The following is a 19,513-nucleotide window of genomic DNA, read 5'->3' on the forward strand; positions in this document are numbered from 1 at the left end:
GTGAAAATAGACAACAGCAGTTATGATGCATCGTCTATAAATAGCGGCAACCCTGGGATACATCTGACAAAGAAAGTAAGGCAAAGCACATTCTAATACAATTATTCTCAACATATTATTAAAAACCAGTAACATAAAACTCTCACTGGATGCTTTCAATAATGTACTCTCTAAATTCTATGAAATCATATAAAACACTCTGTAAAGTTATCCCAAAGATGACTTTGTAAGGAAAAAATTGCTATATATACCTGGCATATTTTTTTTTTTTTTTTTTTTTGGAGACGGATTCTAGCTCTGTCGCCCAGGCTGGAGTGCAGTGGCGCGGTCTCGGCTCACTGCAAGCTCCGCCTCCTGGGTTTACGCCATTCTCCTGCCTCAGCCTCCCGAGTAGCTGGGACTACAGGCGCCCGCCATCTCGCCCGGCTAGTTTTTTTTGTTTTTGTTTTTTTTTAGTAGAGACGGGGTTTCACCGTGTAGCTCAGGATGGTCTCGATCTCCTGACCTCGTGATCCACCCGTCTCGGCCTCCCAAAGTGCTGGGATTACAGGCTTGACCCACCGCGCCCGGCCATACCTGGCATATTAAACAAAGTGGTCGGAATACTTCTATTTTGTTTTCCCACTACCTCTTTAACATTTATTTGAGAGATACTTTTTCTGTGTCCCTGGATGTAAATTACATTAGGCCCCATGAGTCTTATTCCATTTTTCTTACATTCATCCACAAATATAGTCTCAATTAGAATGTCCTCTTTTTTTCTCAACACTCAGTCTTTGTTGAAAAGTAACATTTGTTGGAGTTCTTTGTAGATTCTGGATATTAGCCCTTTGTCAGATGAGTAGATTGCAAAAATTTTCTCCCATTCTGTAGGTTGCCTGTTCACTCTGATGGTAGTTTCTTTTGCTGTGCAGAAGCTCTTTAGTTTAATTAGATCCCATTTGTCAATTTTGGCTTTTGCTGCCGTTGCTTTTGGTGTTTTAGACATGAAGTCCTTGCCCATGCCTATGTCCTGAATGGTACTACCTAGATTTTCTTCTAGGGTTTTTATGGTATTAGGTCTAACATTTAAGTCTCTAATCCATCTTGAATTAATCTTCGTATAAGGAGTAAGGAAAGGATCCAGTTTCAGCTTTCTACTTATGGCTAGCCAATTTTCCCAGCACCATTTATTAAATAGGGAATCCTTTCCCCATTTCTTGTTTCTCTCAGGTTTATCAAAGATCAGACGGCTGTAGATGTGTGGTATTTCTGAGGACTCCAACAAATATACAAGAAAAAAACAAACAACCCCATCAAAAAGTGGGGAAAGGATATGAACAGACATTTCTCAAAAGAAGACATTCATACAGCCAACAGACACATGAAAAAATGCTCATCATCACTCGCCATCAGAGAAATGCAAATCAAAACCACAATGAGATACCATCTCACACCTGTTAGAATGGCCATCATTAAAAAATCAGGAAACAACAGGTGTTGGAGAGGATGTGGAGAAATAGGAACACTTTTACACTGTTGGTGGGATTGTAAACTAGTTCAACCATTATGGAAAACAGTATGGCGATTCCTCAAGGATCTAGAACTAGATGTACCATATGACCCAGCCATCCCACTACTGGGTATATACCCAAAGGATTATAAATTATTCTACTACAAAGACACATGCACACGTATGTTTATTGCGGCACTATTCACAATAGCAAAGACTTGGAATCAACCCAAATGTCCATCTGTGACAGACTGGATTAAGAAAATGTGGCACATATATACACCATGGAATACTATGCAGCCATAAAAAAGGATGAGTTTGCGTCCTTTGTAGGGACATGGATGCAGCTGGAAACCATCATTCTTAGCAAACTATCACAAGAAGAGAAAACCAAACACCGTATGTTCTCACTCATAGGTGGGAACTGAACAATGAGATCACTTGGACTCGGGAAGGGGAACATCAAACACTGGGGCTTATCATGGGGAGGAGGGGAGGGGGGAGGGATTGCATTGGGGAGTTATACCTGATATAAATGATGAATTGATGGGTGCTGACGAGTTGATGGGTGCAGCACACCAACATGGCACAAGTATACATATGTAACAAACCTGCACGTTATGCACATGTACCCTAGAACTTAAAGTATAATAAAAAAAAATAAAAAATAAAAAATTAAAAAAAAAAAAAAAAGAAAAGTAACATTTGCACATACTTCCCTGCCCCGCCTCAATTCCCCTCGGCTCCCAGGCTAGAGTATGGTTACAGGCAGCAGCAGGTGGCTGGTTCCTCTTCCCCAATACTCCCACCTCCTGTGGCTAATTGTAGCTTCAGGGCCCTACTGAAATACTAGAAGTTTGTATTTAACTGATGCCATTGTAAGGTGGTGCCAAGCTCTCCAGGGTTGACAGATATTTAAAGCTCTTTTTCTCAACTTGGCTTTAGCAGAGACTCCCAACTTCATGGGTAGTCTCTCATCAGCAGGCCCAGCAACATAACCTGTGGGGCCCAGTGCAAAATAAAGTATAGGGCCCTTCGTTAAAAAATTATCAAGAATTCTAAGACAGCAACTACAGAACATTAAATCAGGTATGACGTCCTGTGTAACTGCAGAGGCTGCATGCCCATGAAGCCAGCCCTGCTCACCTGCAGTTCCACTAATCTAGTAAATGTATTCTATTCTTCTCACTCTCTCCACATCCTTTAGCAATGTGGAAACTTCAGATTCCTTTCTGCTGACATCTCATCATCCCTCTAGGTGGCCTTACTGAACAGGATCTAGGATAACTCCTATACCAACCCACTCTTACCACTGGCATTGCTCATTTCTGCATCTAACAAACTCTGAGAGTGTTGCTGATTCCGTCAGCAACAGGAAAATGGGCGAGGCAACAGCCCTCTCCAAAGAAATGTCTTCAAGAATCCTTTTCTAACTCCACTCTTCTGATGCTTTTTTTTTTTTTAATTTCAAGTTTAACTTTACATACAGAGGGTACATGTGCAGGTTTGCTCCATGGGTATATTGCACCCAGTTAGGGGGCATAATACCTAATAGGCAGTTTATCAACCCCTGTCCCACTCCTTCACCCCCAATGGTCCACAGTGTCTGTTGTTCCCATGTTTATGTTCATGTGTGCTCAATCTTTAGCTCCCACTTGCAAGTGAGAACATGCAGTATTTGATTTTCTGTCCCTGTGTTAATTCACTTAGAATTATGGCCTTCAGTTCCATCCATGTTGCTGCAAGGGACATGATTTTGTTCTTTTTTTATGGCTGTATAGTATTTCCATGGCAGATATGTACCATATTTTTTTTTTAATCTAATCCACTCTATGGGCACCGAGGTTGATTCCATGTCTCTGCATTGTGAATAGTGCGGTGATAAACACAAGAATGCATGTGTCTTTATGGTAGGATGACCTATTTTCCTTGCTGAGTCAAATGATAGCTTTAAGTTGAGAAATCTACAAACTGCTTTCCACAGTGGCTGAAGTAATTTACATCCCCACCAACAGGACATGAGCATTTAAGCATTCCCTTTTCTCTGCAGCTTCACCAGCACCTGTTATTTTTGTTGTTATTGTTTGTTTGTTCGTTTGAGACAGGGTCTCACTCTGTGGCCCAGGAGAGAGTGAGACGGCAAGATCTCAGCTCATTGCAGTCTAAACTTCCCGAGCTCAAGCGATTCTCCCACTTCAGCCTCCCAAGTAGCTGGGACTACAGGTGCATGCCACTACGCCTGTCTAATTTTTTTTGTAGAGATGAGGTTTTGCCAAGTTGTTCAGGCTGGTCTTGAACTCCTGGGCTCAAGTGATCCACCCGCTTTGGCCTCCCAAAGTGCTGGGATTACAGGCATAAGCCACCACATCCAGCCTGTTATTTTTTGACTTTTTAATAATAGCCATTCTGCCTGATGTGAGATGCTGTTTCAGTGTGGTTTTTATTTGCCTTTCTCTGATGATTAATAGGGATGTGCATTTTTTCATATGTTTGTTGGCCACTTGTATGTCTTCTTTTGAGAAGTGTTTGTTAACGTCCTTCAACTATTCATTAATGGGGTTATGTTTCTTGCTTAATGATTTAAGGTCCTTATCGATTCTGGATATAAGACCTCTGTCAGATGCATAGTTTGTGAATATTTTCTCCCATACTGTAGGTTGTCTGTTTACTCTGTACATAGTTTCTTTTGCTGTGCAGAAGCTCTTTAATTAGGTCTCACTTGTCAACTTTTGTTTGTCTTGCAATTGCTTTTGGATGCTTAGCCAAAAAATTCATTGCCAAGGCCGATGTCAAAAAAGGTATTTCCTAGGTTTTCTTTTAGAATTTTAATAGCTTGAGGTCTTGCATTTAAATATTTAATCCATCTTGAGTTAGTTTGTATATATGCTGAAAGGTAAGGGTCTAATTTCATTCTTCTGCAAATGACTAGCCAGTTGACCCAATGCAATTTATTGAATAGGGGAGTCCTTTCTCCATGGCTTGTTTTTGTCAGCCTTGTCAAATATCAGATTGTTGTAGGTGTACAGCTTTCTGAGTTTTCTATTATATTCCATTGGTCAATGTGTCTGTTTCTGTACTAGTACCAATGAATTCCCTCCGTATTTGCTTGCCCTTCACTTATTTAGTTTAGTTTGGTGGGAGACGAAATTCTTGGTCAGAATTTCTTTTCCTTAAGGATGCTTCAGAACAAGAAAATAAAGAAAAGAAAAAAGAAAAAAAGGATGCTGAAAATAGGCACCAAACTCTTCTGCTTCTAGCTTGTAAAATTTCTGCGGAGAGGTCTGCTGCTAGCCTGATGGGATTCCTATGTATGTGATTTGACCCTTCTCTCTAGTTGCCTTTAAGATTTCTTCTTTTGCGTTGACCTTGGTAAATCTCATGACTATGTGCCCTGGGGATGATCATCTTCTATGGTACATAGCTGGGGTTTTCTGTATTTCTTGGATTTCTATGTCAATCTCTTTAGCAAATTTAGGAAAATTTTTGTGGACTAATATACATTTTTCAAGTTGCTTATCCTCTCTCAGGAATGCCAATGAGTTGTAGATTTGGTCTCTTTACATAATCCCATATTTCTCAGAGGTTTTGTTCATTTTAAAAATATTCGTTTTTCATTATTTTGGTGTCTGACTGAATTGATTAAAAGAACCAGTTTTTGAGCTCTGAGATTCTTTCCTCAGCTTGATGTACTCTTCTTTTAATACTTCCAATTGTATTATGAAATTCTTGTAGTGAATTTTTCAGCTCTAGAAGTTCGGTTTGGTTCTTTCTTAAAATGACTATTTCACATTTCAGCTCTTGGATTATTTTACTGGATTCCTTGGATTGGGTTTCAATTTTCCCCCAAATCATGATAAGCTTTCTTGCCATCCAGACTCTGAATCCTATGTCTTTCATTTCAGTCACTTCAGATTAGTTACGAACCATTGCTGGGGAACCAGTAGGCTACATTTGGAGGTACAGAGACACTCTGGCTGCTTGAATTGCCAGAGTTCTTGTGCTGATTCTTTCTCATCTGGGAGGGTTGGTAATATGGCTTGGATCTGTGTCCCAGCCCAAATCTCACGTTGAACTGTAATCCCCAGTGTTGGAAGTGGGGCCTGGCGGGAGGTGACTGGATCATGGAGTCAGAGTTCTCATGAATGGTTTAGCACCATTCACCCTTGGTACTATACACTGAGTAAGTTCTCATGAGATCTGGTTTTCAAAAGTGTGTGGTACTTCCCCCCTCTCTCTCTTGCTCCTGCTCTGACCATGTAAGACGTGCCCGCTTCCCCTTTGCCTTCCACCATGATTGTAAGTTTCCTGAGGTCTCCCCAGAAGCAGAAGCCACTATGCTTACTGTACAGCCTGTGGAACCATAAGCCAATTAAAACCTTTTGTTTATAAATGACCCAATCTCAGGTATTTCTTTACAGCAATGCAACAGACTAATACAGTTGGTGTTCCTTTAAATGTGGTATAAATTGACTATAGTCAGTTGGTTTATTTCTGGATGCTTCCAAAGAGTCAGGACTCTGTACAGGATCTTTATGTGTAGGTAAATTCTTGCATTTGGTTTCACAGGTGTATATTTTAGCAAGATAATTTTTGGTGGTGTAGTTTGGGCTACAATCTAGTAGATAGTGCATAAGAGTAACAGTGGGCACCTAGGCTAACACTTAGCCACATGGCTCTTTTGTACTTCTTCACATTCACAGGCATTCTCTTCAGTGGTGATGGCAGGGACAGGATAGAAATGACTCCCTCACCAGCTCTGCTCCAGGGCCTTAGGGGAAGCCCCCTCTGATCATTCCCTCCATGCCCACATTACTTTTGTTAGGTGATTTGGGTTGTGGGGTCTCCTTGTGCAGGGGCTATGGCAGGGAGATATGCCAAAACCTTTCTGGACTGGCCCTGCAAAGGGAGGCATGCCCCACTCTTGTCCTTGCCCAGGAACCCATGCATCTCACCCCTCTCAGCTCTTGAGGGTAGGGACTCCTCCCCAACTCAAGTGTCAGCCACAGATTTCGGCTCCATACTCCTGAGTTGTATGCCACAGCCCTAGGGGTACTGGAATGTCCCATGGCTCAGGGTTGAGTTCAGGTTATCCTGGAGGATCTTATATGCTACACAGCAATCTCTCTTGATCTGATATCTCACTTTGGAATCTGATATGTAGTATCTTAGCCAAACTGTCAGTTTTATATCCAGATCACATTTTATCATATATAATAAAACTTTCAAATAAAGACTTTTATAAATGTCTTATTTTAATATATCCATCTTCCCCATACTGTCAGCTGTTTACCATAGAAATATGGCATACCTTTATTCCTTTATAATTACTGGATGCCAAATGTTTTTTCAAGAACAAATTGGATTGACAGCACTTTAAGGTTTACAAAGGCATGTGTAAACATTACTTCGTTATTCAAACAACGCCACAAGAATGTAAAATAAGTATTCTGATCTCCTCTACTACAGAAAAAGAAAAGAGCTTTAAACAGTTTAACTGGCTGAAGGTTTCACAGGTAGTAAATGGTAGAACCAGAACATGGGCTCTTAGAGAAAATAATTCTGTGGCATACAACTGGTAAAGGTGGGGCGGGGGAGTGGGCTGGGGGGGACAGGTATACATGGGTATTACTGAACTGCAAGCTAATTTCTTCATCTGTCAAATAGGGTTATTGTGATTAATAAATAAGTTAATAAGAATAAAGCACTTATAACAGTACCTAGCACAGACTAAGTGCTATAGTTTGCTATTATTACAATTATTATTAATTTGTTCTATTCCAGGTCAGATTTAATTTCCCAGTATTAATAAAAATCAACAAATAATATTGAAAAGTAACCAATAATAAGTTAGGGGAAAAGAGTGTCTACTTCTCCAGTTCACAAACTGAAGGGCATGTTATAGGTACTATGTGTGGCTTCTATGGCTCACCAGTTACCAAGATCATAAAGACCTTTGTTATATATAAAAATGGGGCAAACAAAACAAAATAGTGAACTACAATTAGTTGGCCACATTATTATTATTTGTCCATTCATTCAAAACCATTTATAGAGAACCCCAGGCAGACTGACAGAGCAAGGAAGCAAAAATGAACAGAAATAACCCCTGACATAAGAAGCTCTTAAATGTGCTCTACAGTAATGGCACCAAAGCCAAAAAAAAAAGTCCTAATTCCATATTTCATTGTCAAAATGCCTAGTTAAAGTGAACAACTAACATTCTCATGGGTTACTATGGTAAAAACAAGAGTTACTTCAGGGCTGTGTAGGATAATTTCTTCTAACCATGTAAAACTGAAATAATGACAGTTTAACAAAATAATAAGGATATAATAAAAAAAATCCAAACACTATCACAAGATACAAAACGAAAAATTATCCTCTACCATCCCTTAAAACCCCCAGTCCCTTTCTCCAAATAACTGCCATTATATTTCTTCTATATCTTTCCATATAATTATATCTTTGTGCTTTTAAGCATATGCAGAAACACACATGGTGCATTTAGAGATATACATTCTTAAAAATTCATACCACATATATGAACATTCCATTAGAATTATATCATACATCCTGTTCTGCAGTTTGCCCTCACTCTCACTTAAACATGTATCTTGACAAATTTTCCCTACCAGCATGTAAAACTTTCAGATTGATATGTGTAAATTGGTATCAGAAAATAGCTTGTTAGGTCATAAGTTACTAGAAATCCCTCTTAAAGAATGTTGAATTGAAATGAGAATGACCGAAATGTTCACTATTAACATTTTTGTCACAATTGAGTAGCTAAATTTAATTCTAATACAATTTGTTTCACCAAGAAACAAAAATGTATATCCTACTATAATTCAACTTTTAAAACTGTAATCTTTTTTCCCCAAACATCGACAAAGTTCTGCTGTAGTCTATAGATTTATGTTGCCCTATATCCACCACAAACCCAAAATACAAAGTGTATCAAGAAGCCACAGTAGAAGACAATGAAACAACAGGAATTCAATCGAATATTACTAAGTAAAAAGCCTCCATGTCAAAGAAAGATAAAATATCAATTTTTCATGATCATAATTATAACATGATCTTACCATACAGACTTTTAATGCAAGCAGCGCTAGTCTCAACAGACTTGAGAGCTTCCCACTCCAACTGCCCTGTTGAGATGCCACTTGTAGACTCTTTCTGTAACACATCTCTGCAGCTCTCATCATTCCTTGGGACTGATACACATGTGCCAGCCACTAAGAAACAAAAAGGGAGAAGGAGGCAAAGGATTTTAGTTTACTATGCAGTCTGTTACCCCTGCTTCCAACAAATTCAATAAACTTTGATGTAGTAAAACTATGTTTTTAGTTATTAGTAAGTTCTGTGGCCAAAAAACAATTACAGGTCAAAAAAGGGCTATCATATTGCCAATTCTTTTTTTTTTTTTTTTGAGACGGAGTCTCTCTCTGTCGCCCAGGCTGGAGTGCAGTGGCGCGATCTCAGCTCACTGCAAGCTCTGCCTCCCAGGTTCACGCCATTCTCCTCCCTCAGTCTCCGGAGTAGCTGGGACTACAGGCTCCCGCCACCGCGCCCGGCTAATTTTTTTGTATTTTTAGTAGAGACAGGGTTTCACTGTGTTAGCCAGGATGATCTCAATCTCCTGACCTCGTGATCTGCCCGCCTTGGCCTCCCAAAGTGCTGGGATTACAGGCCTGAGCCACCACACCTGGCCCATATTGCCAATTCTTTTAACAAGAGCTGACTATTAACAAATCAATTCCAGCAATATATAAAAACAATAACATATAATGATCAACTAGGGCTTATTCTGAGAATGCAAAGTTGGCCTAATATTTGAAAATCAATGTAATCCACCACATTAACAGAATAAAGAAAAAGATTAATAGATGCCATAAAAAAGTTTTAATAAAATTCAAGGCCCATTTATTTAAGAAAAAATTCTCTTAGCATATTCCAAGTAGAATCTTCTTAATCTGATAAGGATATTTATAACAATCTCTACCAAACACCATACTTAGTAATGAAATAGTCAATGCTTTCTACCTGAGGTAAGAAGAAGGCAAGAATGTTTACTTAGCACCACTTTTAACATTGTATTAAAGGTTCCAGACAGTACAATAAAGCAGAACAAATAAACAAAAAACTTTAATATGTAAATATTGGGAAGAAAAAGGTAAAAGGGGCCTAACTCTTTATATACAAAATCCAAAACCTTTCAAAGAATAAGTGAATTTAGCAAGGTGCTGGTAAGTCAACATATAAAAATCAACTGAATTTTTAAATGTTTGGAGATAATTTAAACAAACATACACAATGGAACAACAACAAAAAATACCAAATACCTAGAAATAAATTTAACACAAAAGTATAAAAGACCTCTAAGTTGAAAATCGCAAAACAATGCTGTGAGAAATTTCAAACTTAATTAAACAGAGGAACATACCACATTTGTGGACAGAAAAAATTCAGTAGAGTATTACTTTGTCAATTGTCCCCAAATTAAACTGTAGATTCTAAACAATCTCAATTAAGGTCCCAGCAGAGCTTTTTTGGGTGAGAATTAACAATTTACCGTAGACCCTACCCTTAACTGTGGTTTCAGTTACCTGTGGTACAATACAATAAAATACTCTGAGAGAAAGAGGGAGACCACATTCACATAACTTTCATTATAATATATTGTTATAACTGTTTTATTATTAGTTATTGTTGTTAATCTCTTATTGTACCTGATTTATAAACTTTATCATAGGTATGTATGTATGTATAGGAAAAAATAATACGTATTTATTTTTATATATATATACACACACACACACACACACACACACATATATATAGTTCATTACTATTTGCAGTTTCAGGCATCTACTAGGGGTGCTGGGACATCTCCCCTGCAGATAAGGTGGGACTACTGCATTTGGAAATGCAAAGGACCTAAGACAAACTTGAAGGAGAACAAAAAGTTGGAGGTTTTAATGTTACCACATATCAAGACTAATTATAAAGCTATACTCAAGAATAAAAAACAAGAGAATAAACAAATAGACCAATGGAAAATAATAAGGAGGCCTGGAAGACCCACACATTGATTTAGGACAAAGGCATCACTGTAATTCAATGGAGACCAAACAGTCTTTTCAAAGATTGGTACTATGTTACATATGGATAAAAATAAATCTTAACTCCTGCAATATTCACAAAGATTAATCCAGGATAAATTATAGACCTAAACATGAAAAGTAGAACAATAAAATTTCTAAAACAAAACATAAAAAAAAAACTTCATGAACCTAGAGTAAGCAAAAAGTTCTTGAATAGAATATCCCAATAAAGCATTAACCATAATCAGACTTCATTAGAATTAAGAACTATTCATCAAAAAATAACATTAATAAAGGCAGCCATAGGTGTAAGAAAATATTTTCAATATCAATATCCAAAAATGTGCTTGGATTCAGGAAATATAACAAATTCCAATAATTCAGTAAGTAAAAAATGAATAGTCCATTAAAAATTATGCAAAGCACTTTACATAGAGGATATCCAAAGGCTCAATAAGCATATGAAAAGTTGTTTGATGTCATTAGATATCAGGTAAACACAAGTTAAAATCACCAAAAGACATTATTACCTACATATTCACCAAAATGGGGAAAAAACACAACAATCTGGCAATATCAGCACTTGGAATTCTCATGCACTGCTGGTGCAAGTGTAAACTGGTATAACCATTTTAAGATAACTCTTTGGCAGGATCTACTAAAGTAACCGTACATATGCTCTATGTCCCACCAAAAAACATGTCCAAGGATGGTCACAGCAGCATTATTCATACTAGACAAAACCTGGAAACACCCAAATGCCCATCAACAGTAAAATGAATAAATATTATAGTATGTTCATAAAATGAAATGAAATAAGTATGGCTACATGAAACCACCAAATGAATCTCACAGACATCCTGTTGAGTGAAAGTAACCAGATACAAAAGCGTACTACTCCACTGACACAAAGTTCAAAAACAGGAAAAACTAGAAGTCAGAATAGAGGTTTTCCTTGTATTGGGGTAGGGGGAGTCAAGCAAGGAGATCAACTGACAGAGGCCTGGGGGAGGCAGTTGGGTTGTTAGAACTGTTCTGTATCTTGATATGGGAGGTGTTAAACAGACATGTCATATTTAATGAGTACTACTTTAAAGATTTTTACACTTTATTCCTTGTGAATTATACCATAATATAAAAGAAAACACACACACACACACACACATGCAATCTCTTAAGACTTTACTTACTGATATGGTTTGGCTGTGTCCCCACCCAAATCTCATCTTGAATTCCCATGTGTTATGGGAGGGACCCGGAAGAAGGTAACTGAATCATGAGGGGAGGTCTTTCCTGTGCTGTTCTCATGATAGCGAATAAGTCTCATGAGATCTGATAGTTTTAAAACGGGGAGTTTCCCCATACAAGCTCTCTCATGTTGGCCACCATGTGAGACATGCGTTCCGCCTTCCATCATGATTGCAAGGCCTCCCCAGCCACGGAGAACTATAAGTCCATTAAACCTCCTTTTCTGTAAATTGCCCAGTCTTGGGTATGTCTTTATCAGCAGTGTGAAAATGGACTAATACACTTCTGATATAATTTATCCTTCAATTTTTCCCTTTTAGTTTGACAATGTATTTCTCCCTTTGATAATTAATATGAAATCAACAACATCTAGCTGTTGATTAAGTATCTAAGGTCAACTAGATGTTCTAAGGTCAACTAGATGTTGATCTTAAATCCTAAATCTCATATGGAAAACTTACTCTAAGAAAGTGGAAAAAAGAATTACAGTAAAATGGAGGCTTAGTTTTCATAATCCAGTAATTTTATGCCAAATAATTTTTTCAAATTATCTAAAGCAGGGATATAAAAAAGCTGGCATACTAAAAGATCACAATAAAAAACAAATTATAGTACGATAATAAGCTTCTATAAATCTATATCAAAAAGCGCCTTTGATACTTTCTCTGGGGCACAGAGAAAATATAATTGTATAAAATAATTATGTGCTTCCTTGTATTTTAATATCAATAAGAACAAAGCACACAATGATCATTGTACATTTGTCACTGTGGATAACCAGAGCCACCTGAAAGAGCAGATGATCTGTTGATTCAAGCATCAATCCTGAAAATAATTATTTCTAAAAGCACTAAATACAGGTTATCTGTAAAGTAGCTAGGGAGAAACTATACACATCCCCTCTAAAGGCAGAGTTAAACACCATTATGATACCCTTATTATAAAATGTCTATAACATATCAACCCATACAAAAGACAGTATTTTCATCATTGTTTTAAAGTGAGAAAATTTATAATCAATAACTTAAAAAGCTTTAAATCATCATTGTAGCAGATCCTACATTAGTATTAAACTTCCTTAGCTCCTCTAACCACAATACCTTTTTTAGACCTTGAAACTGAGAGATAACATGGTGAGAATGACAGCAAGTCAAATAAAGATGGAGCATAGCCCTGACATTAACTAATATTATGAAGTGTTTTAATTAAGGACTCAGGAAAGAAAGGAGAAAACTTACCTGCCAAGCTGGAACAGAGGTTGAGTTGGACATGACTGTTTTTTGTAATTCTTCAAGTACAGCATCTGGGAGTGGCTTTTGTGACTCCAGGAGTGGTTTACACTGAACTTGTCTCAAAAGTAAGATAACGGCTGGCTGATCAGGGTTACTTTTTAAATTCTAGAAAGCAAATCCCAAATAGGAATACATCAAATAGGTTCTTAAGCGTTAAAAGTAAAAGGCATATTCTCCAAGTTGGGAAAATAAAATTCTGAATGTTTATACCTTTTCTTATTAAAGAGTAAACAACTGCAAAAACTAAATAAACAAAACAATGAACAGCTTGTAAATATCAAACTTTACATTTAAATAACCTTTACAATCAGTAACACTATTATTGTAGTCTACATATATTTCCCTTTGACTTAGTTTACTCTTAAGTGATATCCTGAAAAATTTAGGTTCTGAATGTAAGTAAATAGTTGAACTAAGAAAATATAAATATAAAATTAAGTGGGAAGACTATCACTATTCCATACTGGAAAAAACTACACTATGTAAGAAGAAAAGAGGCATACATTTTTTTTCTTTCTTAACCTCTTAACAAAGATATTCACTCTACATGTCTTTCTTCTAGGCACAGCCTTTTCGAGTACTGCGAGTAAGAAAAATGACCTATTTTCCCCATTTCCTTAAGCTACTATTTGTATCTTAAAATACTTACCTACATATATACATTAATGTATTGTATATATTTATATCCTCTGTGTGTGTATATATTTATATATATGAAGAATTTCTGTAAACAAGTCATCCCACTATTGTTTCAAATGTTTCTTTATCGCTTGTCCCTCAACAGCTTACTTTTCTGTTTTTTACTCATTAGATCTTAAATGTATTTCTAAAATGTATTTGATTGCTTTCTTCTAAGTAACAGACTGGAACAACAAACTGACAAGGAAAGGTTCATAAGGCATCACTTATTCTATCAGAGAGCACATAGCAACTGTCAATTTATGCTTACTAAGCACTTACTGAGTAATACCCTGTCCTGAACTTATCTCAGATGGAATTCCTTAAATAAAAGAAAAAATATATTACTCTGCTTTTCACAGAATTCAAGAACCAAAGAAATCTTCAAAAGTCCATTCTTCTTTCTGTGTAAAATGTATCCTGATCTTTCAAAACAACATAACACAACCTCCATGGTAAGCAATTATGAAATATGATGTTTTCAAGAAAAGCCATGTTCAAAACTCTCTTTAACCATTACATTATTTCTAAGTGAGCTTTGGAAACTCATTCATTCATTCAGTAAATATTTGAGTCCCTACTATATTCTAGGCAAGGTACTACACATTTATTCACAGAGCCTGCAAGCACAGAGCCCTACAATTCTGGCATGTAAAAACAGACTACTGAGTAGGTTCCAGTCACCCACTCGACAATCTCCACAGTCATTCTATGTGATCCAGAACTTTGGAAAACTGAAGGGATATTGGAAAATATAACATTAAGAAGGAAGCAATCAGAAATTAAAGGAAAATACTGCCTCTCTAATGGCACCCAAATAAAAAAAATTTTTAAAGACCTTTAATGAGAGCTTGAGTCCTAGAGTCAGACGAAAGTGAGTTCAAATCACAACTCTATCCATTCCTAATTGTGAGCTCCTGTGCATATTACTTATCCTCTTTAAGCCTTAGTTTTTCTCAACTGTAAAAATGAGGATAATAATAAATACCTATATCATAAGATTGTTGTGAAGTTCAAATACAAAATGCTAAATGCGGTGACTGGTTTGTGGCAAGTAGAGTAATCAATAAATTTTAGTTGTTAACATCATAATTGTCATCACCACCACTACATGCTCTTTAAATAATATGCATTCCTCTTTTTTTTTTTTTTTTGAGACAGGGTCTTGTTCTGTTGCCCAGGCTAGAGTGTAGTGGTGTGATCATGGCTCACTGCAACCTCAAATTCCTGGGCTCAAGTAATTCTCCTGCCTCAACCTCTCGAGTAGCAGGAACTACAGGCATGCATCACCAGGCCTGGCTAACTTTTTAATTTTTTGTAGAGACGGCCTCTTGCTATGTTGCCCAGGCTGGTCTCAAACTCCTGGCCTCAAGTGATCCTCCCATGTCAATCTCCCAAAGTGCCAGGAATACAGGAGTGAGCCACTGCGTCTGGCCTCACATATTCTATTTTTGAAGTTATTTTCCAAGTAAGATAAGAATCCATGAGTTTCAGTGCACATTCCATAATAATACCTTTGTGCAGAGAGTTTCAGCTTCAGATATTCTTCCTGTGTCTATTAGACCAGTGACAGCTTGTGACAGACACCACTTTTCAAGAGACTGGTTGTAATGTTCAAAGAATTTTTTGTCTTTAACTGTAAACAAAAAATGTCAAGGTTACTTTATCCTGCAATTTATAATGTGTTCTCAGAGGAGTAACTGGTTCCTAAAAAGTTACCATTAGACTTATCATCCATATACAGTTTTCCAGTTACATGTGCCACATGTACCATAGACTATCCTGACAAGAGGCAGGTTTCTGAAAAGTTTCATGGCAAGAGTATTTGTGGTTAAATAACTCAAAGCCTCTTATAATTGTGACTTCTAAAGAAACAATAAAATAATTTGCTGAAAACACGTAAAGATTTACTGTGATATAACTGATGTAAAGTAAGCTGTACATTTTTAACCTATACAATTTGATGATATTTGACATGTATATCAGTGAACCATCACCACAATCATGATAATGAACATATTCAGCATCATCAAAATTTTCCTCTTCTCCCTTTGTAATCACTTTTGTCCCCAACCTACTCCATCCTCCCCTAGCCTCTGTCCCCAGTCAGCTCGTAATCTGTTTTCTGTCACATAGACCAATCTGCATTTCCACAAATTTCATATAAGTGGAATCATGTAGTATAAACTCTTCGGCATCTTTCACGGGTGCTAATATGGCAAATTACATTCATTTTCAAACGGTACATCAACTTTGCATTCCTGGGATAAACCATAATTGATCATGATGTATTATTATCATTTTTATGTACTGCTGGATTTGAATTGTTGAAGTTTTGTTATGAATTTCTCCATCTACCTTCACAAGCGATGTTGTTCTTTGCGTGGTTTGGGTATTAGGGTAATGCTGGCCTCATAGAAGATGTTAGAAGTGTTACTATCTTAGATTTTCTGAAAGAATTTGAGTAGAATTGGTATTATTTTTCCCTAAGTATTTGGTAAAATCACTAGTAAGTGAATTTAAGATAGCTATTCAAGATAGCTGATTAGATGCATTTGGTGCTCACCTCGTCCATGGAAAGGAACCAAATAGCAAGTAGACAGTCACACTTCAGATATATTATCTAAAAAAGCACAGTGGACCTCAACAGAAAAGTAATAGGAAACACCAAAAACAAGGAAGGAGAGGGGAGTGAGGTTGTCTGCTCAGCTGGGATCAGGTCACGCTGAGTCCCACAAACCCCTGAGTCCTAAGCAGCTAGAGTGAGGCACTATTTTGAGAGCCCAGCCCTCTACCAGGCTGTGTCTTGCCATGCAGCCCAACAGCCCCTGTATCTCCACAGCCCTGCAGCCCCACTGATATTCCGTGCCCACAGCCACGGCTGCTGGAGCTGAGAAGAGCCACTGTCAACCACCATGAGCTGCCGGTAAGGAGCAGCCATGCATATTCAAGTGCCCTGAGAACAAATTCCACTGCCCTGCAGCTATCACTGCATTGGAATACAGCAGAACTGAGGCATGACTGAAGCCTGTAACCCCCACAACCAGCTGCCTATGGCTGCTCACACTGAAAGCAACCCCACCCTACCCAGTAGCAGGGTCACAATACAGTAGCTGCTGCTCCCAACAAAGTATTTCCTGGCAGCCCAGCATCACTCTGCCCCTGCCTATCACAGCCAGGGCCGCATGCACCACCAGGGAGCCTAAGGACAGGCCTACCTGGCCTGGCTCCACTCCCCAGAGTACCCAAGCATGTCCTCCTGGGGCCTGGGGATTGCCCAGCTTAGACCACCACCATTAGCATTTGAGCACTCCTCTGGGGTCTGAGGTCAGGCCCATCCAATCTGCCACTAACACTGCAGCTGGCACTCACTCACATGTACCACACGTGGGCCTGGGGACTGGTGTGCTCAGTCCATTGCAGCCACCACTAATGCCAGTGTGGACTGCTTGGGTCCCAGAGGGTCGGTCCCACTGCTACTGCCATCACCCACACCATGCCTGTTGCCCAGGAACTCAAGAACACACCCACCTACCGAGCCTAATTTTGAGGGTTAATATTGAGTGTCAACTTGATTGGACTGAGGGATACAAAGTATTGATCCTGGGTGTGTCTGAGTGGGTGTTGCCAAAAGAGATTAACATGTGAGTCAGTAGGCTGGGGAGGGCAGATCCACCCTTAATCTGGTGGGCACAATCTAATCAGCCTCCAGCAAATATAATGCAGGCAGAAAAACACGAAAAAGTGAGACTGGCCTAGCCTATCATCCTACATCTTTCTCTCATGCTGGATGTTTCCTGCCCTCAAACATCAGACTTCAAGTTCTTCAGTTTGGGGCCTGGGACTGGCTCTCCTTGTTCCTCAGCTTGCAGACAGCCTATTGTGGGAATCTGTGATCGTGTAAGTTAATACTTAATGAACTCCATATATATATATATCTCCTATTAGTTCTGTCCCTCTAGGAGAACCCTAATACACCAATGCTGCCATTCCTGGAAGCTGGGCAATCCATCTATAGTGGCACAAGAATGGGCCTGCCTAAACCCACTAACACCAGTGCCACTGTATATTGCTCTGGCATCCAAGGACAGGCAAGCTTAGCCCACTGCTGCCACCACTAGGGCCCAAAGACTGGCCTATCTGGCATCCCAGGCCCCACTAAAACTTCACCAAGCCTCCACTAACAAGTGTATCCTAACAAACCAAAGAAATCACAAATATCACTGATGCTGTCTACAGCCAAAGAAATCAGAGACTACATTCAGAATCAAAGCCAAAGTGACCTACCCAAACAACACCATGGATATACATCTTCAGGAAAAAATGCTCCCCTATGAAAGAAAATTCCAAAATTGGAAGGGACTGTTAGACTAGATGTGCATATATCAATGTGAGGACAAAGAAAACAAGAAAAAGCAAGGAAATATGACACCTCCAAAGGAACATAATAATTCTACAGCAACAGATCTGAATCAAAAAGAAATTTATGAAATCCTAGGGGAAAAATTCAAAATACTGATAGTAAAGCAGTTCAGTAAAATACAAGACAATACTAAACACCAGTACAAAGAAATTACAAAAAGCAAGGTAGGATACTAATGAAAAATTTACCAAAGAGATGGATATCATCAGAAGTAACCAAACAGAAATTCCAGAAATGAAGAATTCATTGAATGAAATACAAACTACATCTCAAAGCTTCAACAACAGACTAGATCAAGCAGAAGAGCCTCAGAACTTGAAGGCAGATCTTTTCAAATAACTTAGTGAGACAAAAGTATAAAATAAGCAAAGCCTACATGACATATGGAACACCATAAAACATCCAAATATTTAAATTTTCAGTGTCCTAGAAGGCAAAAATAAAACATTGTTATTTTGTTTAGAAAAACTATTTAACAAAATAATAGATGAAAATATACCAATTCTAGCAAGAGATTTACACATCTGAAAGCATGAGGAGGCTTAGAGATGCACAAACATTTACAATTCCAAAAGATGTTCCCCCTGGCACACTATAGTTAACCTACCAAAAGTCAAAGACAAAGAGAGAATACAAAAAACAGAAAGAGAAAAGCATACTACTTATAAATGAACACCCATCAGACTAACAGCAGATTTGTCAGCAGAAACTTTCCAGGCCAGTAGAGAATAAGATAATATATCCAAACTGCTGAAAAGAAAAAAACTATCAGCCAAGGACACTATATCCAGCCAAGTTATCCTTCATAAATGAGGGGAAAATAAAGTTTTCCCAGACAAGTAAAAGTTGAATATCACCACTAGTCCAGTCCTATCCTAAAAGAAATGCTTAATGGAATCTAAACCTGAAAGAGAACAGACAACATTTACCATCATGAAAACACACAAAAGTAAAAACTCACTGGTAAAGCAAACATACAAATGAGGAAGAGAAAGGACACAAATGGTACCACTACAGAAAAACCACCAAAATACAATAACATACAATAGAGAGAGAAAGAAATAAAGCATATACAAAAAAAACTAATTAAACAACAGAAATAAGGCATCACACATCAATGATAACCTTGAATGTAAATGAATTTTCCATTGAAAATATATAGATTGGCTGAATGGATTAAAAAATTACCTAATATATGCTGCCTACAAGAAACTAGTCTCACTTATTAAGACACATCTAGGCTGGATGTGGTGGCTCACACCTGTAATCCCAA

General features: G+C 37.9%; 1 protein-coding gene across 1 annotated transcript in view; it reads right to left on the reverse strand.

Moving 5' to 3' along the window:
* Positions 1-19,513, reverse strand: part of TTC37 (tetratricopeptide repeat domain 37) — a 93,860-nt gene that overhangs the window by 7,015 nt on the left and 67,332 nt on the right. Inside the window, exons 38-40 of the mRNA XM_011944277.1 lie at positions 15,332-15,453; positions 13,086-13,244; positions 8,578-8,730 (exon numbers count right to left, since the gene is read on the reverse strand). Coding sequence (XP_011799667.1) covers positions 8,578-8,730; positions 13,086-13,244; positions 15,332-15,453 — 434 coding nt within the window. The remainder of the gene's footprint in view (positions 1-8,577; positions 8,731-13,085; positions 13,245-15,331; positions 15,454-19,513) is intronic.

Source organism: Colobus angolensis, unplaced genomic scaffold, assembly GCF_000951035.1.
Source record: "Colobus angolensis palliatus isolate OR3802 unplaced genomic scaffold, Cang.pa_1.0 Scaffold23, whole genome shotgun sequence".
In the NCBI taxonomy this organism is placed as follows: domain Eukaryota; kingdom Metazoa; phylum Chordata; class Mammalia; order Primates; family Cercopithecidae; genus Colobus; species Colobus angolensis.